General features: G+C 36.3%; 1 protein-coding gene across 1 annotated transcript; it reads left to right on the top strand.

Moving 5' to 3' along the window:
* Positions 1–79: 79 nt before the first annotated feature.
* ABRAXAS2 (abraxas 2, BRISC complex subunit) lies at positions 80–19,104 on the top strand. The gene is made up of 9 exons (XM_062579719.1): positions 80–154; positions 963–1,053; positions 3,526–3,562; positions 6,152–6,218; positions 8,824–9,014; positions 9,576–9,695; positions 10,360–10,444; positions 12,088–12,202; positions 16,908–19,104. Exons 1-9 carry the CDS (start codon positions 83–85, stop codon positions 17,372–17,374), a joined length of 1,245 nt encoding a protein of 414 aa, XP_062435703.1. The 5' UTR covers positions 80–82; the 3' UTR covers positions 17,375–19,104.
* The last annotated feature ends 2,845 nt before the right edge of the window (positions 19,105–21,949 follow it).

The following is a 21,949-nucleotide window of genomic DNA, read 5'->3' as shown; positions in this document are numbered from 1 at the left end:
CCCGCGCCGCCGCCGGAAGCGGGCGGGCGGCGGCGGGGCGCGGCGACTTGTGGGAGCGGCGGCGGAGGCGGTGGTCTCCATCATGGCGGCTTCCATCTCGGGCTACACGTTCAGTTCCGTCTGCTACTACAGCGCCAACAGCAGCGCCGACCACGTAGGTGCCGCGGCCTCGGCCGGGGCCGGGGCGGCCGCTCTGCCCGGGACAGCGCCCCGCCGCCCCCCGCCGCGGGCTGCGCGGCCCCGGCGGAGCGGTCGGGCCGCGGCGCGGCCCGGCGCTGGCGCCCCGCGGGGCCGCCGGGGGCCGGGAGGCGGCGTGGGGGGAGCCCGCGGGTCCCGGCCCGAAGGCGGGCGCCGGGGGCGAGCGGCCGCGCGGGGCAGCCTGCCGCGAGCCGCGGCTCCCGCGGCCGTCGCTGCGCGCCGGGGGGGAATCCTGTGCTCTCTGTGCTCCCTCAGGGAGCAGCGCAGCCCCCTGCGCCAGCTCACACGCGCCCCTTCGTGCGGACCCCGCCTCCGAGTCCCTCGGAAGGACGGGAGCAGCGAAGGTGCGCTGACAGGGCTCCTCCTTGGCCTCCGCGCGTGTCTGGCCTGGCCTCTGTCGCTGGGACAGGAGCCAGAGCGCTCCTTTCCGTAATCTGCGTTTCCTTTCCATAAACTGTGTGCCCCTCCTGTAAAGGAGGTACTTTTGGTTATTAAAAGCTCGCTTCTGCATGACTTGTTACTGCTATAGTGTCGTCTGTAAATCAGGAACTCTATAGGATGCTTGTAAACTAGAAAATTCTGTTAAATCTTAAGAATAGCTTAAGCTTGGTGTGATTCAGATGTGTACTTTAAACTAGAGCTTTGTTTTAATTTTTGAATGGTAGGAAAGTAATAATATATGATTGCATGTAGTGCCTTTTTTTTTTTTTTTTTTTTTTTTTTTTAATTTGAGTCTTTCTTTTTTCTCTCCATTGAAATTGTAGGAAGGATTTCTGCTAGGAGAGGTAAGACAAGAAGAGACATTTAGCATTAGTGATTCACAGATCAGCAACACTGAATTTCTACAAGTGATTGGTAAGTAATTTGAGAGATTCCAAAAGAAACACTGTTCTTTTTTCCAAATAACAATTCAATAAGATTTATAATCCACTTAAGAGACCTGCATAACATTTTCCATGTCTTTCAAATTTGCTATTAAATAATTTGTCATAATATTTGTGCGTTCATTGTTGAGGTATGAGGAAAGTTGTTTGCTGAGTGTGGGCTTTTTTGCATAACCTTTTGTGAAGAAGATATCATTCATTGCAGACATCTTTCTGAATTCTGTAGTGGAGAAATGATTTATTTGTTTTTTGGCCCTGCAGTGAGTTTCATGCTTGTTGCCTAAGTGCAGGAATGTTCTCAAAATGAAATAAATATGTGTTACATGATTTGCTAATAGTGAAAGGGGGAGAATTTCCAGCAGAAAGTTTGCTTGTGGAGCTAGTAGGTGATAAAATTGAAAACCGTTGCAACAAGATTTGCCAAGAAAAGTCAGTCAGAACATCTACTTTAATGATAAGAAGCACAAGTGCTGTAAAGCTGATTTGTTGTTGTGGAAAAAATGAATCCTAATGAATCTTAAGATTTAGCATGTATTGCTGTTAACTGTTGTAGGTTGAAATATTGATACGTGAGTAAAAAGCTTTCGCCTATAAGCTGATATATAGAAATTGGGAAGCTCCTGAAAGAAATGATAATACCTGAATGCCCTTTTCTTATATGTGTATGTAATTTAAAATTCATCTAAACTTTATTTTAAAAGTTCTTATGCATATGTACCTGATTTTCTATGTCTTGAAGTCTACTGTTTAGTGGATCAGGTTCCAGATAGCATAGCAGAGTCTGGATAAAGCTTAGCTAATAAACAAATTGTCTTGCAATCAGCTCTCAAATATTAGGTTCTAATACAGAACTAATAGTCTCTGAAATTTTGAACTCTATTATGTCTGAAGATGCTTGCCACATTAAAGTGGTGGCAGTTTTGTAAATAGAATCCTGAAGGTTAAGTAGATTCCTGTTCTGGTTATTTCTAGGCCAAAATAAGTGATCAAACTGTACTAATCCTTTTTTTTTTTTTAATGTAATGACTACCAAAATGCCATTTAGAGGAAAAAGCAGATGTTTCTATCTGTTCAGACAAATCTAGGCGCGACTATTAAGCAGTAATTGATTGTAGTTATTGATAACAACATAATACAATAATATCACATATTAGCTATAGCTTCAGTCTTGCTTCGTAAAGCAAGTGTTTGTGGCATTAAAATTATTCCATTTTTAAATGTGCCTTTTTGTATTCTCAGATTTACCAAATCACTTCCACAGATTCACATATGCCAGAGTGAAAGTGTGGAGTTGGTTCTAACTTTTTTTTTCTGGAATTATTTTAGCCTTCACAGCAGTATCAAGAATTTTCCTTGACAGTGAAAATTTACAATTTCTTTGGTGGTACGCGTATAGTTGATGTTCAGACATTTGTTTTGATAGTGGCAGAATATGCTGAGGTGCAAATGTGTACAGTCTGTTGTTCTTGGGAACTGAGATTTGATTCTGACTTTGCTGAGATTGCAGTCATGAGCAGCCTGTGACTTTCAGGGCAGCAAGTGGTGAGTCACTGTTTAGGAAGGAAAATACTAAACAAGGTTGTTGCTAAACATTCCAGCAGGGTACTAATGTAGGACTTTGAAATATTGTTTCTGCATAAATGCTGCTTTCTCAGTCTGAACAAATACAGTTGAAGACATGAATAAGTGATAAACTGTAATTGATAAGACAGCTGAACAGCAAAAATACAGAAGTACTAAAAGCAACAGAAAAGTAAGGCATGTTTGATGTGAGAGATATAGTATGGATTGGGTTTTTTGCTCTTTTCTGTCTCCTGTCAGACTACTGGCATCTTACAACCTTTGCTGCTTAAATAAGCATCTTAGCATTTATTACTACATTTTGAATGAAAAACTAATGCAGTGAATTTCTGGTAACTTATAGGTCTATTATGTAAAATGAGAATGCAGTTAATCATTTCAGAGTAATGTTTAATCCTTTTTTTGTATTAGAATGTATTTGCCTAGTGAAATACTCTAATATACAAAATTACAACGATTCCCTCCTATGTGTTTTCTTTTTCATTGCTGCTCTAGTAAGCAATATATGTGAATGTAAATAAACTGTTTTGAAAAATTGTAGCAAAGAAAAAAAAAGGAAAACTTGTAAATATCTGTGTGAGAAGTTTACAACCACAGAAGAATATAAGTGTGTAATTGAGGCTTATTTGTTGTTAAACTATTTTCCTTCATAAAAAGAAAGATCAGAGAGAGAAGCTAGTTTTCCAAATATGATGCTGTGTCATCAAGTGTTGCTGAGACATGAAGGGCAATGTGGGGTCTGACACAAATGCTTAAATTGATTGCTAGCTCTGATTTGGAAAGGTTATGCAAGATATACCAATATAATTCCCTTTATCTTGAGCAGTTGGACATATGTCTGTCTTTTTTTTTATTGTTGCAGAAATCCATAACCATGAGCCTTGTTCAAAACTCTTTAGGTAAGCATTTTCTGTTGTCTTCCTTTGTTGGCTGCATAGTTGGGTTAATGCAGAACGTAAAAAGATAGCTCAGTGATATACATTAGCATTTTAGATGTACCTAAGAATGTTTGCATTCTTTTCTCATCTGATATTATTACAGAAATAAGTATTAGTGGCACCAGCCATGTCAATGAAAGTATCAGTTAACAGTTTTAGTAACATCCCTCTTAATATAAAATTACAGTTTAGAAAGAGTACTTGTATAGCTATTATAGCCCTATTTCTCTGCCTCTTTGAATTTCTACGTAAGGTACTGGAGGGTTAGCAGTCAGATCAAATCATGTCACTCTGGTAATGAGGACAAATGTCAAAGCCAATTTAAACTGTAGTCTTGGGTTAGCTCTACTTAGGCCAGGTAGCCTTAAAGTGACTTCAGGATCACGGGGCCTTTTGTTTGCCCTTACCTTAAAAATTTGCTAGGTCACACAAGTTGTTCTATAGTTTTACTGACTTGTACCAGCTTATTATTCTCAAACTTTCAGCATACTAGTTCTTTTTTTGCTTTCTGATTTTCTGTGTTCCAGAACTAAAATTAATTGTAGTGTGTATATATATATATATATATATATATATATATATACACACTACAATTAATTTTAGTATATATATATATATATATATTCTATTCAGCATCCTCAAACTAGTACATGTAACTTTCCTACATAGTCTTCATTTGTTATACAATGATGGCTTCTTAATTGTGGTCTAGAAACTTTTTAGAAGGAATTCCCAAATAATCTCTTCTTGTTTTATTTAGAGATTTCCAGACAATTAAGAGGACACAGTACCTTAGATGTTATGATTGACAGTAGTTACATTAGAGAGAGAAGCTACAGCCTCTCATTTGTTAGCTGATAATTACAGTCAAGGTACTCTTATCCCAATGATATGTATATATACTAGACTTTCTACACATAATATCCCAGTGTCTGGTAATCTTTTCCCAATTCCTAGTGATGCTTTGTGCAGTGTGTATCAAAACTGATCATGTTTACTGTCTCTTTCCTGTCAAGAAATTGCTTGTTAGTAGCTGAGCTGTTGGAGGAAGGGGCAGAAGTCTGTATCTCATAGCATGCTTTCTTTACAAGAATACTGAAGGATTGATGCTTTTGAGCATTTAGGTGATCCAAGAGTTCATATATTCTGCATCAGTACTAGAGCATGATGTCAGGTTTCTCTGTTCCTTTAGCGGAAGTTGGTAGTTTGGGGCATTCTGCTATATCTTTTTGACTTAAATGTAGCCAGTATGCAGAGGCTAATGGCTCATCCACTCTATATTCTTGTAAGCTGACATTGCTGATACTGAATAAATAGATTTGGCTCTGAACAAGAAATAAGTATTTTAAAAGGCCAGATTTCTGAATCTTGCAGTTTTCAAATGAAGGTGTAGTTGCCCATTCCATATAAGAATTATTCTTCTAAATCATAGAGACAGAATTGGTTATGTATTACTTGCAAGAATGCACAAATATTGAGCGAATGTTATTTAGTATCTCAAAATTGTAATTAATCGTGGTCTTAAGATGCAAATTATTTTGAATATTAAAACAGATTTTATTTCCATCCTTATTTACCAGCCAAGTACTGAGTTCAGGATTATCTATTGTTTTTTCCTCCCCACAAGAGTTGAGATCATAGACCTCTAAAACAGAGTGTTTTCCTGCACTGCTTTAGGTGTTAGTGATATCAGCTCTTGAAAGAGACTAAGGACTTGGCAGGTAAGTCAAGGAGGAATCTATTTTCAAATGTTTTTCCTTTTATTAAGAAGTGTGATCCATTCGAATTTATAACCCTATCTGTGTAGATAGATTTATAAATTCCTAAACTGATGATGTCCTCTAAATAACTACTTGTTAGGTATTGGGCTTCAGTCCTGTAAACAGAACCATGTGGAAAGACCCTGATGTTTCTTTGGACTTTTGCTATCCTCAGTAGAACTGTTTTGACTGTAAGGGTCCGTTCATATGAGTCTTACTGCAGGACTGGAACTCAAGAAATTGATACGTAGTTGCATGTGAAATGGCCATGCTTTCCTTTCCTCTTTGGCAGGTAGGCCTCCTATTACCAGAGCAGGAGTTTACCAAATGCTCGTTGTAGCCCATTTATGTACCTCTGGTTGTAGGGTCTGCCAGTGAAGTACTTTTATCAAACTGATGTGTGCAATGAAAGCATTTTAAAACTAATAATTACAGGCATATTAAGTTTCATTTCTGGTGGTTTAAAAGTGGTTAGGCAGTTCACACCAGCTAGTCTTATGCATCTAATCTCAGTGTTCTGCTTCTTCCTCTGTGAACAACTGTCTCTTTCTATTAACTGCATAGTCTACTCAGGCTTCTAACTTTGTGCTCTGAATAGCACTCAAGTTGGAGGCCTTAAATAGGTGGTGTGAATATTGACCTATGTTGGTAAAGATAAAACTTGGGAGTCTGTTTGTAACTTACAGAATGCCATCTATTTGAAGAACACCATAAAAGTATAAAGTAGTTACTCTAAATAATGCATATGTAAACTGTATACCTACATTTCTCTCTTCCTTTTTGGTTCAAGCTTTTATGACTATGCAGGCAAGGTTAATGAGGAGAGTTTGGACAGGATTCTTAAAGATCGAAGAAAAGTAAGTTTTCTATCTTCTCTTCTAATTGTAAGAGTCTGTAATTAGAAAGAGTGGCATTGACAAAAATAAGGAGTTTACTGCAAGAGATATTTTCTTTAACAAATCTGATGGTTTGTTTTCACTTGAGACTTATCCCATGCAGAAGTTGGTGGATTTGTAATAAAATTTGGGATAACATCTAAATTGTCTGTAGAAGTGCAAGGGATTTAATTTCAGGTCTCCAGACCCACCACCACTGACCAGTTTCAGAGCTAAACTTGTAGAATCATGATTGTGTGCTCTACTGCTGAAAGCAATATAAAATGTAGCTAATCTGAAAATCCATTCCAAAGAATTAATTTTAAAAGGCTAAAAAAAGTTGTCATGACATACCATTGGAATTACAGGTTTTGAACCACTAGTTCTAAACTGAAAAGTGGTTGTATCAGAAGGTAGTTATGTCAGATGTTATCATTAGCTTTATATCATATATACTTTGTTATTAGCATGACTACTGTTAAGTGAATAAAATTTCAGCAGTTAACTTTATTTACATAAATTTCAAACTTGTACTGCACTATCTTTGTAGTTATCAAATAATTGCTTGAGAAGTTCTCACAAACTGATGCATCAGAGGAGAATGGAAGGTATGATTCCATATGATAAAATGAATCTACAAATCATTTTGCTCTGGCAAAAGGAGCGATGACTTACTTGCATGATTTAATTTGTGGCAGCTCTGGAGCTTCTTAGACCCAGCAGAAAATCATCTGCTATTATACTAATTTGACTCACAAGGTCTGGTTAGTGCAAGGCAGGGGTGGTAAAAAAAAACGATCTCCTCTTTGTATTTTGGGGGATGGGAGGTGGTGGTGGTGTTTTTTCCAAGCAGCAGCAAGCCAATGTCATTCCAGCTCCTTGTACGAACTACGGACTAACTACGGACTGTGTTTCACTAGTTCCTTAGCTAACTGTCAAGGTATGCCCTATTAGACTTTTAGGGTTTCTGTCCTCTAAAGTTGACTGATGCTCTGATTTGAGTAAGAATGACTACATTGTGAATTGAGTGTCATTGTGCAAAGTGTTGATGACAATTATTCAGATGCTAATTGAGTTTGTAATCTTTACTTTCTGATAGTCACCATCTGCACTGAGGGCTCTTGCCTGCAGGCAGGGCTTAAGTTGAGGAGGGATCTGTAGGGAAACAAGTCCTAAATTTGTATAATTCTTGCCACACTGATCATTGTAATACGTTTCCTTGTTCATTTCTTCCAACACAAACTAAGTAATCTCTTCTGTGTATACCACCAGCACATGTGCTCTATGTGTGTATATATATGTGTGTATATACACATGCATCTCTGTGCTGATGGAGTGAGTCTCCAATCCCAGATACTAAAGTCTGGTAATCCCATAATTCTACTTTGTAACAATTCAAAGAGAGTATACTGGGAGCACAACTAACAGGGCGTATGAAGTTTCCCTTCAGGAGGCAATGCAAAAAACATATCTTAAAATTGTCCTTTTTTAAAAAAAAAAAACTTATTTCAGATCCATGGGCTTTCAGTTAAGTTTTATTTGTTAGGACCTAATTTGCTGTGAAATCTGTTAAGATGTAGGGGTGAGAAAACAGGCAAAACTAGAGAAATGGGAACTTACAAATGTTAGGTGGTTAAAGAACTACAGTTTTAATGATATTGTCATAACGTCAGATAAGATAGATTAAGATAGATAGCATTGTCTGTGAATGAAGCCAGTCTTGGATTCTCTTCTGTTAGCAAAATAAGCCCATTCTATGCATTCAGACAATGTAATTCTAGACTTCACTATAAAAAGTTAAAAACATTGGTGCTTACAGCTTTTTATTTAATGCAAGAGTCATGTGCTGTTCAATATGTAGAATCTGCTGTATTCCTGTGTATATTAAATATCTTTATGCGTCACTATGATCATGCCTATTCTTGGACATTTTCTAAGCCACACTTTGTTAATAATGTGTCCTTTTTCATTTCATGAAAACTAAGATTTAATTTAAGGGAATAATAAGAGTTAAATACATGTTATATTTGAGGTAAGACCCATTCTAATTCAATGATTATCTGATGTACGTACAAATCTTCCGCAATTAAATGAGATAATTTTGTCACTGTATGCAGCAGGTTAGTCCCATAGCTCATGAACAAACATGAATTTGCAAATGTGTTTGGTGATGCATAGCACTGGAAGTGAGAAAGTAATGCAAGTTGAACAATTGGCTGAAATACATAGTTTAAAAGAAAATAAAGCTTCTCTGTTTGAAGAGGGAGCAAGCTTAATAATTGGAAGGTGCTAAGGTTAAACAATTGAAATATATCCTGTATTGAATATACGATCCTAAATACCACTGAGGATACGTAGGTATTTGTACTGGAATAAAGTTGAGCAATTAAATGATGTGTTATAAAGGGGCATGTTACTTGTTTAGGATTTTTTAATAAATGCAAATCTGTAGTAGTTTAGTATTACTGTATTATAATAAAATTTTATGAATTGGCTCATTCAGATTATATCACAGTCTTAGTAACTATTATCAGCAGGAAATCTGTATCTCACAATTAATACTTTTTCTGGTATGCTCTGATTACAGAATGTTATTGGATGGTACAGATTTAGGAGAAACACTCAGCAGCAAATGTCATACAGGGAGCACATCATTCATAAACAGCTGACACACATTCTTGGAGTGCCTGACCTTGTCTTCCTTCTCTTCAGCTTCATTTCAACTGCAAATAACTCAACACATGCTCTGGAATATGTGCTTTTTAGACCAAACCGAAGGTAAACAATCTTCGAATATGAACCACACTTAATCTTTTATTCTGCTTCTTATTACTTTTCTTGATACTCCAAAACTGTCTTTAAACTTCTGTGATTGTGCATTGAGGTGGCTGTTTATGAAATAGTATCTTGGTGTACAGCTTCTTGTAGTGACAGTATTTTTTTCTGTGCAAGCAATTTATACATTGAAGTTTTAGGATGAGTGAAAGTTGTTGAGAATGTAAATCCTCAGACGACAAAACCAATATATTTTAAGAGAAATTGGATATTGGTGACATGTTCTTCTTTAGAGACCTGAATGTGGCTTCACCCTTCTTTTGTCTGTAATAGCTTGAATTAATAATTAAAAAGATGTAAGAGTTACAGAAGTAGATCCGTTTCAAGTGAGTTTTTGATTATGCATTTATTTTGAACATAACTTCTAATATATAGGGGTTTTCTTATAGAAGCTTTACATTTTAGAAGAATTGTGATTACCAGGGAGATAGTAGTCTTGACACTGCTCTATGTAATGAATCTCCTGGAAACAGATAAGAAATTTTTTCTAAAATTTCTTTGCAGATATAATCAAAGGGTGTCACTTACTATTCCTAATCTTGGCAACACTAGTCAACAGGAATACAAAGTTTCTTCAGTGCCAAATACTTCTCAGAATTATGCCAAAGTTATTAAGGAACATGGGTAAGTGTGTACTTGGGTTTTTCCTATCCCCCTCCTCATTGGAAGGTAAAGAATACAGCTTGAATACTGCACTTCATTTGCAAAGAATTGTACAATTATGGATTTCAAGAAGAAAAAAAGAACTAATTATGAAAAAGAATTAACAGTTGGTTCCCACTGTCTTTTTTCTGCCTAGAATCAAATCTTAAAAAAGAGCAAATGGAATTCTGTGCTCTGATAAGCAGAGTTGGTATTGACAGTTGGTGCTGTGGGCCTTCTGGCTAAAGAATTCATGTTTGATTTCAGGAGATTCTGCATGCAAGGCTGTTTTTGTAGTTTGAACTGTCATTTTGAAGTGTTTGGGGTTTTTTTTTTTTTTTTTAAGGCATTTTAATTAAATACTGTAAATGCAAAGCAACTCTTCTAACTGTTAGCAGTGAAACTATATAAGTTTAAGGTCTTCTGCATAAATTTAATCTCATTCAGATAAGTGCTGCAGAAGGAACTTTGGAATTTGATTTGCTGTTGCCCAAGTTTTGGCTCTTGATAGCATAATTTAGCAAAATAAGATAAAACACATTTTAAGAATATAAAAAATGACCACTTAGCAGCATTTAAAAGGTAGCAAAAATAACTTGGAACTTGTGTTGTCTTTTTCTAATTAATAATTTTCTTTCTTTGACAGTACTGATTTTTTTGACAAAGATGGAGTGATGAAGGACATCAGGGCCATATATCAGGTTTATAATGCACTTCAGGAAAAAGTACAGGTAACTGGCCTTATTTAATATTGGTCAGTGTGTATGTGACACCTTTTCTTTATCCTTTGATAAACCAAATGTGTGAGGAATGAAGTCTGTAAAAGATTTCTTGTAAACTATGTTTTTTTTTTTTTTTTTTTTTTTTTTTCCCCACGTCTGGTAATTGTAATTTGGTTACAGTTTATTTCTAGGCTTCCCCTTTACATCTGCCCTGGAGTAATTTGTGTCTCTGCTCCAGCTCTGCTTTGTTGGTTGGCTCATGTAGCAGAGAACGAGGCAGTAGTTGCTGCAACCATTGCCTCACTGTGTTTGCACAGGAGGAGGACTGCTTCTCTGTGGCAGCTATTTCCTAACCTGCCTTGTAAGGTGGATAGCTCACACCTAGAAGGCAAAACATTTTCATGCTGGCTCCAGGAGACATGAAAATTATTTATTGTCAGAGGTCTATCCCATTAGCTAATGGTATTTACTCTTTAATGCTGTTTTTGCCAGCAGTGCATATATACTTCCACACTGCTGCTGTTTGACTTTGGAAAAATGGAAAACGTGACATCATCAAGGAGTTGCCTTTCTACCTGCTAAATGTATTACTTAGTTGTCACCATGTAGCTCACGCTGCTCCACATGGTTTACAGAGCTTAAAAATAAACCAGGTGATAGCTAACCTGGGCAACTTTTATCTTTAAAGTAAATGCTTCACAGAGAATGTTACAGAACTGTAAATAACACTACTTCTTTTTTTTGTCAAGAAGCAGGTAGATCTATATTTGCATTGTTCACTAATTACACTTTTTTTACTTTACATAATTCGAAAAAAATTAGATAAATGTAGAATTGAATGTAGTTAGTGTTTTTCATTTCTGTCTGTAGTGAAGTAGTAACCTTTTGGTGAAGAAGCAATAAATGCTAGTGATTAAGACTCCTCAGTGCTTTTAGAGCTGTATATTCTTCAAAGCTGATCAAGTTCAATGATACTGTTATTTAATTTCTGAAGAATTGAGCAATCTATGGCCTAATATGTTTAGATTTGAAAAGAAATTCCTGTTATCCATAACTGTTTTTAAACTTAGACATTTCTATGAAGATTTTGTATTCCTTTCCCAACTAGGATAGAGAAATCTTGTTTAAAAATCCATAGGCCTCATTTATGTAATAGGGATATCAGTCAACAGACGAAGTTGGGACAGTGGTCTCGACTCAACTGTTTCTTTCTGCAGTTAGAATAGTATTCAAAACATGCACCTTTATATGTTCCACTTTAAAATCATGCTGCCATAATATCATTATTGTGCTAACAGCAGTGTATATATGGCTAACTATGGACTTCCTCTGAGTTCAAACTTAAAAAAAAATCCAAAATTAGTTCTTCCTACTGGATGGAAAAGACTTGACCTTGCTTTATGAAAACTTTCCTGTACTGATGAATTGTTTGGAAATGCTTTTTCTATTTTGCAGCAGTTGGGAATTGGCAACAGCAAATACAGAAAAAAATTAATTTTCAAATTGAATGCTGTGCTCTGATATAGTTGATTCCTGCTCCAAATTTTGTGTTTTTAATAGCTTCTTGTCTGTTAGCAGCTTCCTTATTCTTGTTGTGGAAATCTTTCCTGTATTTTTGCAAAATATCAGTATATCTTATGTTTTTCTCCTAGGCAGTATGTATAGATGTAGAAAAAAGTGAGCGTGTTGTTGAATCTTTTCAAGCTGATGTAAACAAGTTAAAAAGGCAAATCGCACAAAGAAAAAATGAAAAAGAACAAGAAATAAGTAAGTTGTCTTCTAACTTTTTTTTCAGAAGCAGATGCTGTAAATACAAAACATTTTATGAAATTGAGTTGTATTCCTGATAGGTCATAGCAAAAGAAAAAAAAAAATCTTCCAAATGTGGCGTTATGTGATGGATTTATATTGAATGAACCTGAATTATGAAAGTGTATGTACTGCAAATATTTACCCAGTGTTAGCAAACTGGAAATGTAAGAGAAAGATACAAAACTGTACAGAAATAATGGGGCAAATTAATTCTGGAAATAACATCGGAAAAGATCTGTTGTAGGAAAAGAAACGTAGAGCAAAGTCAGGAATGGAAAAAGCAAGTCTAAAGCACTGGAGTGATTCCTTTCAAAATACTAAATAGTAATAAGATACTGTGCTTACAGGCTAGTAACTATAAAAGTTTTATTTTGAAATCTTGATTCCTTCCCGTACCCCCTAAGTACAAGCACAGCCCCAGTTAAGTTAGAATTTTATTATGTTACTGGACAGCAAGCAACCTGGGTAAAGCAAAAAGAGTGCTTAAATGATGAATAGTGACATAGATCATAAGAAGTATTGTCTAGAAGACCTTTTGACCCTGCAGCTTTTAGTGAATGTGACAGTTCTTTAGCACTTGTTTAGAGGAGAACATCTCAAGTACTGTCCTCTTCTCCCACGTCATAATTAGAGTCTCATTTTATTCAACGTTATTTTAATTATTTGCTGTTTGACTTAACTGTAAATATGGTGATGAGTACTGAAATAACACTTTTCAATTTTAAATTAAATCTCAGAGAAAGTCCGTTCTGAAGTCACTCATATCTTCAGGAGTACCTGCTAGAAAATGCAAGAAGTTTTCTTTTAAAATGCAAATATGGTTAGAATTTTCCTGCTTATCATTGATGATACAGTACTTAAAATATGAAGTTCAGTTGATGTTAGCTTTATTTTCTCATTAAGCTGAAGTGCTATCCCTCTCATGATATATTGGGGAGACTGATCTTTCAGGAAGTCAACTAGGATAATTTTCTGATTTATTCAAGGCAATATAAATGTGACAGTCTTCTAGTTAAAGCTTGAAATACAATAATTATATTTTGCTATGTTTTGAACACATATAAGCAATCTTTGTATTGGGACTTGATCTAATTTTCCATGGTGCAAATAATATTTCCCATTAATACCCCTGTCTTTATTAGAGGTGGTTATGTATTCTACATTAACAGTACAAATTTTCATAGTGTGTGTTTAGGACTGCTAGGGTAAAACAACAATGGCTATGTATTCATATTTTTTGCTGCTCCATAGTTTTCTGAATCAGATCTATTTATTGTGTGAACATACTGGGCTGGTTGCCACGCAGTCTCTCCTTTCTAAAAGCTGAATATGACTTCTAGAGACATTTGCTTAGCAGTAGATAGATTCTATGAAGAGTCTGAGCATTTCTGAGGAGATGCTGATCTAATTCGTGAGTGTAGGAGACAACTGAAATATGAATTTTTTTTTTAACATCACTTCCATTTTGTTCCTAGCATCTACCTTCATAAGTGGATTGCATGTTGCAGCGATATAAAGCAATCCTGCCTCTGAGTGTGTTTTCCAGAATGGTTTGCTTCTAAAAAAAACTTAAAACGTTTGTTCTTCTCCAGCCATTCTTGTAGTTGTACCACTATCATTTTCTTTCTGTCATTTGGAATGATAAGAAAATAAGCACATTTTTATGTATTTATCAAGAAGATTTTTTAGTTTATTTACTGGATTTTTTTATCTAGTTATCTAAAGCTGTGTTTGAGACTTGAGGATCATTTGGACTGGTTAGTATCTTGAACTGTGTAATAGACCTCTCTGCTGCTGAGTATATTTGTTTGTTTTTTTTTCCTCCAGGCAGCAAAGCACTGTTATTACATGAGCATTTTACAACGAAGTTTGATTTCTCAGCCCACTTATTTGAGGTTCTTCCTTCCCTGAACTTGAAAGGTTAGGTAAAGACTCAGCACCAGTCACAGACGGTTTCAAAGATGTGAGTGATGTGAGTCACTGTAGCTTCCTGCTTGGCTGCAGATGAAACAGCCAGGAAAGTAAAAAAGGAAGAGGTAGGGAATGTGACTGGAGCTGATCCCAGCCCATACGGTGAAAGATGGGGGTGGAGGAGGAAGGGTAGTCAGTACTAGCCTCTAGAGCCTACCAGTGAAATGCAAACACTGGTCTCTGAGTTTATCCTGAGCAGATAGTCACGCAAGAGGGCTGAAGGAGGCACAGATGCATCTTGCAGTTCTAATACTGTTAGATGTCAGTAACTAAATACTAGAGCTGGCCTTCTGTTCTCTCACTTCCTCAATATTGGGAAAATGTTCTTGTTCTCAGTGAGTTAGTCCTTCCAGTTTCATTCTCTCAGCTGGAAGAAAAGGGAGTATTTGGTTTGGATTCCTGTAGCAGTGCTGCATTCAGAGTTAACAGCCTCATTGGCCTGATTAAAGGAACTGTTCAGCTTCAAATGTTCTGTTTCCAGAAGTACAGAGTTAGAGTAAATAGAGCTGATGCCCATTAGTCTCTCATCTAGCCCCAAACAGCCTTAAATATAATAGTGTCCTTTCTGACAGGTGTTTGGAGGTTCAAACCAGGTCAGAAGCTGACAAATTCTTAATCTGTTCCAGGGCTTAACAAATTGTATTGCAAGGAAGCTTTTCCTTGTGTCTAATATACAACACACTAATTTATGCCATCTTCTACTTACTTCACAGCTGCCTTTAGGTATATTTGAAGACTTAAGATGCTTCCTCAGTCTTATCTAATAACCTCTGTTATTTTGGTCTTTCCTCTAAGTCATGATTTCTAGATCTCTAATCAGTCATTTTTAATAAATTTTTCCAGATGTTCTGTGTTTCTCAAGCTGTAGTATCTAAAGTGGATACAGTATTCCAGTTGTAGTCTTAACCATTACAGTACATCTTAAAATAGTGTTTACCAGTTTTTCAATAGCTGAGTACAGTTAATTCGTGTTAATATTTATAATCAAATCAACAGTAAACCTCAGTTCCTTTTTTGTAGGACTAAACTGTTTTTCTCATTTTGTAGTTTGTGCAGTTCATTATTCTTGTACATTTCTCCCTAAATACTTTTCCCGAATCATTTAAGATCACTTTAAATTCCTGTTCCAATACTCCAGTATGCTTGCAACCACTACTAGTGTGGTGTTACCTGTAATTGTAGAAAGCATATGCATATTAAATTCTGTCACTCAAGTGATTAATACAAGTAGAGTTTCAATTCCAGTGCAAAGATTTTGGAGTTTTGTCTTGATGCATCTTTCCATTGCAACTGTAATCATTTTGTAAAACAATTTTTCAACTTTTTTTTTTTAATCATAGTGCTTTCATTATTCTCTCTTCATTATGGAATGTTGAGAAACTAAAATCCCAAAAGGCAAGATATGTCTGTGGCCGTTGGTCTTGCTTCAGTTGTTGGATCCACATGGATCAGAAAAAGATTCTATCCTTAGCGGACAAATTTATAGCAACTGTCTAACTGTAAAGTTACTAAAAGTCAAAAAATAGAATGGTATTGTTACCCAGTATATATTTTTTCATAGGGAATAGAGTAGGTTTTGGTGAGCTTATCTGACTTTTCCAGATGCACTAAGCAACAAACCTTATTAGTATTACAGTAGTGCAAGATCGTTGTAGATCACGATGTTAGGGGAATAAAAACACAAGTCCAAAAGATGATTCTTGCCCAGAAGGCTACTAGCAATCTTAAATAAGACATGTGAGTACAGATGCTTGGCTAGCGGAAGGTAAGAAGGATGCACTGCAGTCTCTGCAGGCCAGTGGCCTGGGAACGATCAGGCTAGATCACAGGCACTGGGAAGGAAAGGGTTTTGTTTTGTTTTAAATAAGGATTTGAAGAAAGATGAGGTCACTTAGCTAGTTTTTATGGGATTGTCTACTATCACAAGGGGCACTGTAAGAGAAAGTACAAAGATGTGAATTTTTTTTGAGATGTAAATGAATTGAAAATATGAAAATTAGTGGAAGTTGATATGAGTGGATCAAAAGTAAGCTGATCTTTCAGTACTGAATAAGACATTATAGGTGGAGAGGAGAGGAGCAGGTATAGTGAGCCTTAGCGCAGCTGCTTTTTGATGTGATAGAGAAAGCAGAGCCAACAAAAAGATGCAGAGATGATGAGCTAGAAAGCAATAGACTGTAGAAACTTCCTATGGCTGTGGTTTTGGGGAATTTTACTTGGAGAAAATGAACTCTACAAGACTGCTGTGTGCATAAAATGTGGAAGACTTGCACTAGATAGTTTATTCACCTTGTGACATGTTTTGCAAGTTTTTATAGTGGAATCATTAAGATAATCAAATTGTACTAACACTGAAGAGGTTCGTGACTATACTGGTAAATTTAGCAAGATACTATTTGTCAGCCTCAAGAAGAATGATGCATCATTAAACAAGATTTGATGTGATAGTTAGGGATAGTATGCCATATTGTCATCAATATGAAAATCAGAATTGCCAGAGATAGTGAAGACTGAGAGGGGAAAGATCCAGTGCTGTAGTTTGAAAGCAGTACCAAGGATGCACACTACATGGTAGCAAGCAGAGAGGAAGAAGAGAGAACAGTTACAAGGTGTGTGGTACCGTCTGTCCTGATTATGTAAAGTATATTGTAAAGTAAACAAAGTACACTGATTTTCTTTGTTTTTATAGGACTGCAGCAAGCAATTTTAAACAGGCAAATGCCAACAGATAACCTGGAACCTATGTTTGTTCCACGAATGTCCTACACTGGATTTGCTGTGGAAGGCTGCACGCTTGAAGATTCAGATGTCTCTGATCCTCCCCCTCCTTACTCTGATCTCAGTGCAACCAGTCAAGAAAGTACTGTTGGTCATGGTCTCCTAGAAAGCAATGTTTTCATGCCTCGACCTCAAGCAGTAGGTTCTTCCAGTTATGTTCCAACAAATGCAGGATTGAAATATTCTGGTAATGGAGCATCCATGCCATCTTCCCAAAGAGCAGTTGGTGACAATGTTGATGAATCAGAAGACAGTGATTATGAAAATTTGCTTGAACCTACAGAGTCATCTGACAGTGAATACTCACAGACAAGAGATTCACGACCTTCAACACATCCTGATGGTGATTCCAGGAACACTCAAACCTCTCAGATTTGATAGAAGAAAAAAAAAAAAACTTTTTTCATAAGCGTTACAAAAAGATTTTGGGGATTTAACCTGGAGGAAATGAACTACACAGGATTACTGTGCACACAAAATGTAGAAGACTTGCACTAGATGGTTTATTCACCTTGTGATACATTTTGCAAGTTTTATAATGGAATCATTAGGATAATCAAATTGTACTAATACTGATGAGTTTCATGGATGTACTGGTAAATTTAGGCAAAATGAAATTTATAGAGATCTTGTAGCTTTTGTTGCCGTATCTTCTTTAAGACAATAAATTGGGATGTAGTGACTAAGCACAGTTAGTGTACAAATAATGTTCTCAAATCAAAACTTACCTCTTGCACTATCATGCCTTGAATTTTAATTTTTGAAAGGGAAAATATATCAGCCGCCTTCAAAACAACTTTCTATGGTAAGCCAAACTGGCCTTTGCAAGGAAAGGAAATTTTGATAATTCTGAGAAGCCTGACTGGAACAAATGTGGTCTACCTTCTTCTATCAGCATGCTCTTTTAACAGAGAAGGGGTTGGTTTCAATTTTTTTACTAGCAGAATGTGTGTATCACTTAAATGATGGTTGCCTTTTTCTGTAAAGGGTGTGGGGTGGGATGACTGGTAAATCATCCAAATGAATGTCACAAGTATAATTATTTTGGTTTTGCTGGGTTTACAATGACTTTATGCCACACTAGCCTCATTTATTGTCTTTTTTTATATAAATATGAAGTGCACATATAGGAGTAAATGACTGACAAAAGTTGTAAATTCCATCATGATTGGATTTTGAAATCTGCAAATTACCAACATCAGAGACTGACCTTTTTTTAAAAACATCTGAATAATGGATTTACACTTCTGTATGAATTATTTTATGTAATAAATAGGGGATAGGATAGGAGAAGATTGCTTAGAGTGTCCCCTGGGTTTATTACCTCTTTTCCTCTGGGTGAAATATGTAAATGGTTATTTCAATTTGAATTACAGCTCTCATCAGAAAATTGCCATTTTGGATAAATGAAGTGTGGTGTATTTAGAGAATTTCATGTTTGGATGCACTTACTTTTATTTAATTACTGCTTGTATACTAATGTTGCCCAAAATATGTGAAATTGTGCCACTAAAAAGGTTGTATTATTGGACTTTGTCCCTGATTTGTAAATGGGAAAATACACAATTTAAGATAACCTCATCTTAAGCATTTGTCGCTTTGAGGTGTGAATAACCATTTCTCTGGCTTATACCTGGAAGAACAAAGCAGTTGCTTAAAAGCTTAAATATATCAGATTTACAACAGACTAAAATTTCAGTATGTATTGTATACGTAGGCAAAAATCTGTTCATTAGCCTCTCTTTACCTGTACTAAATTAAACAAAATGGCTTTGGAAAAATGAGATGTTAAAAATGCCACTCTTCTGTCAAGTGTTTCAACATTTAAACATTTAGTGGTCTGTTTTAACTATTACATTATTCTTGTTAGCCTTAACCTGTTGCATTTTGTCTTTGAGTGTTGCAATCCGTTTAACAGAAAATGTGGTCTGGTTTTATCGTTGGCTGTATGCAAGCACCTGTAGTTCAGGTGTTATAAACAAGTGTATATGTCAAAATCGGAATCGACAGGATGGCAACTACACTCTTACTTCGCACAGAAACCTGCAAAATGTACATCTCTGACAAAACAGTTAAATGTGACAATAAAATCTTATTTAATCCTGTAACTTATATTTTAATATTCGTCAGTTCCATGTCGATGAAGTAATACGCCAGAATACGAAAGTGCAGCTCAAAATTGATAATTTGTTAAAGCTAGTTGTTTAGAGCTAAGAAGTGGATTAGATTGAAGAGAGATGATATAGCACTAAACATGCATACGGCATGCAGGTCAAAGTCACGCATTTTTATTTTTACATTAGTACAATGATTCTTGAGTTGTGGAGTCTTAATAAGTAAAGCTGTTTAAGTTCTGCATGATTTTACATATAATATGTAGCTGATTGGAGGTGAAACGAGTATATAATCATGGCTTCAGGTGCGTATCTGCAGGTACTTTCATTACTCTGCTTACTCATAAGGAAAAGGTTTGTTTTATCAGATAATATTCTGCTAAGTCAACAAGTAGAGGGACTGTGCAGATTTTGTTACAGTGCTATTAACAGTAATAGTGTTCGGTTGTGACCAGGCTGAAGGAAGTAGCAGGCAGCTTTAATCATAAAAGAAATTGGTGCTTCATGCCTAAAAAGTATCAGATTTCCATGTCTGAATCATGAAGAATTGCTTTGAGTAATTCTCAGGAGCACAAAACCCTCAGACATACCAACAGTAATGTCAATTCATTAACAGGTAGGCAGCAAATACTAAAAAATTCATGTCTCCACCTCTTAGCTTAAAATCCAATAGTTTCTGTCATACAAGGATGTGTTTCTTCTGTTCTATCGTTGAGAGAAAATTAGAGTTGCTATTTCTTTCATTTCCAAATTTGTTTTGAATTCAACTTCTTCCTGATTGTTTATAGCTAGAAAAACAGGAGTGTAACATATGGGAAGTCCTACTGGATAAAACTTACACATATGCTTATGAAAAGGCATCATCAGATATTTCTGAAATTAGGTAGAATGACAATGTAGGAGTTTCCAAGTCCTGCGTTTGCTCACAGAATGATACATGTTGGCAGAAAGGGAAGTGCGAGCTTCCTTAACTTTGAAATATTCCCGATTATTCAGGTTTTGAGTTGTTCTTGTGCCGTATCTTCTATCTCTTTTTAAGTACTTACTTGTCAAGCACTTACTTTTGCTTGCTTTGACCATTCTTGAATTACAATTTAATGAGAAGCTGTTACTACATGTAGTAGTGAAATCAGACAAACAAGCTAAGACTGATTAGCTTTCCTGTTAAGTGAAAAGATACTTAAGACCATACTTAATAAGGTAACTAGTGTCAAATCAATTTTGTTTATATTCTGCTACTTAGCCCCTTTTATTTGGGCTGAACATCTTTGGCTGTATCAGAAGGTAGCGTTTAGAGGAAATCAGTGTTAGTTGAAATCAGGTTAACTGGAGCATCTTCTCTTGTGTCTCCACACTTCACTGTGGACCCTCTGCTTAAAATTGCTTTGTGAGAAGTCCTCAGATGTAAGTGGCATAAAGTTGTGGAATTTTTATTTGCAAATGAAGCCTTGCAAATGAAAACTGCTGTGCCAGTTATTAGTGCTTTTTTATTGTTCCTATGGATCTTTTTAACATTAAAAAGGGGGAAAAAGTGAGCTCTTGTAGTAGGTCGCTATTTGCCAATCTTTCCGATTTGTGAATCCATACTTTTTTTTTCTTTCAGTGGTGCTGCAGACACCTGCAAGGTTAATTTAAGCCTGCGGATAATAGACTTGCTTTGTTTAGTTCTTTCGTGATTGCTTAGGAACTGTCTGTAGATCAGCTCAAGTTACTGACCTCTGGCTTACTCTGAGCTGGAATCTTCCCCTGGCTTTTCTTATATTATAAAATTGATTGCTTTCACATGCATGCTTCTGTACTACATACTTTCATTTGTTTTTGTGAATGTATGTATGTGTGTGTCTATATTTGTATGTATGCCTTTGTATTACACCTTCATTTATAGCCTATAGATTTAGAAAGAAAACAGAAGCTTAATTACAGAATTTCCTTACTAACTGCTAAATACTTAGATATCTGTCATATGCTGCAGTTAGAATGTACTGTGACCCTAACATTGTATTGCTCAAATTCACAACAGCTTAGAAAAAAAGCACATGAAGAGTTCTCACCTGCTTAATATTTCTCATCTCATCTAACAAATTCTAAGAATGTTTCTTCAACTTGTTGACTTCTGTGCTTTTCAAACTCTTCACTTTTGTTTACGTGTAAATGACCTTTTGGCAATTTAAGAGCAGATATTATTATGCAACAAGATAAGAAAAAAGGAGAGATTCCATACTGTCTACAAAAATACCTGTAGATTCCTCACTGGGAAGGCTTGTGTTGTTCCTGCTCACGGAAGCATGTGCCTTAAAAAGTAAGTTTCTAGATTATTAGGCTCACATTTACTCTGTGGATTTGGATATTCAGCATTCACATGGGCATCCATGATTTGATTGGATTCCTTTGCTGGTAGACTGCAAGTCTTTCTCATAATTTCTCTTACCAATTGTTTTATACTTTTTTTATGGTGTGTTTAAAAGCAACTTCTGGTTATTACAAGTTAAGTTTTGTACAAAAGACTAGGGCGTTTTAAAGCTTAAGATGTGCAGAATTTAATATGCAGCTGATACATAGTAATAATGTTTGGGAATGGCCAATGTGCCTGGGTAAGATTCTTTGCTCAGGGTGAAACTAAGGCAGCTTTTAGCCATGTTTTCATTCTCCTGGTCCTCAAACGCTCTGGTGGAAGTAGGGTCCTTCAAAATGGTCTTGAGACTCTGGTCTAAGTTATTATTGGAACTTCAAGTTGGCTTTAGAGAGGGAGCACTGCCTGGAATCTGCCTTGGCACATCCTCTGCCTGGGACTGCAAAGGGGTCAGCTGGGAGTAACCTTGGGGCTGTCTCTTGTGCGGAG

The sequence above is a fragment of the Rhea pennata genome, chromosome 7 (genome assembly GCF_028389875.1).
Source record: "Rhea pennata isolate bPtePen1 chromosome 7, bPtePen1.pri, whole genome shotgun sequence".
Taxonomy (NCBI): domain Eukaryota; kingdom Metazoa; phylum Chordata; class Aves; order Rheiformes; family Rheidae; genus Rhea; species Rhea pennata.
Note: the sequence above shows the minus strand (reverse complement) of the source record. Positions and strands in the feature narration are given on the sequence as shown.

Excerpts from the sequence above, each read along its gene's own strand:
- ABRAXAS2 (XM_062579719.1), top strand. The coding sequence starts at position 83 with ATGGCGGCTTCCATCTCGGGCTACACGTTCAGTTCCGTCTGCTACTAC. Across the intron at positions 1,054-3,525 it reads TGAATTTCTACAAGTGATTG|AAATCCATAACCATGAGCCT; the intron begins GTAAGTAATTTG and ends TTATTGTTGCAG. Across the intron at positions 6,219-8,823 it reads TTCTTAAAGATCGAAGAAAA|AATGTTATTGGATGGTACAG; the intron begins GTAAGTTTTCTA and ends CTCTGATTACAG.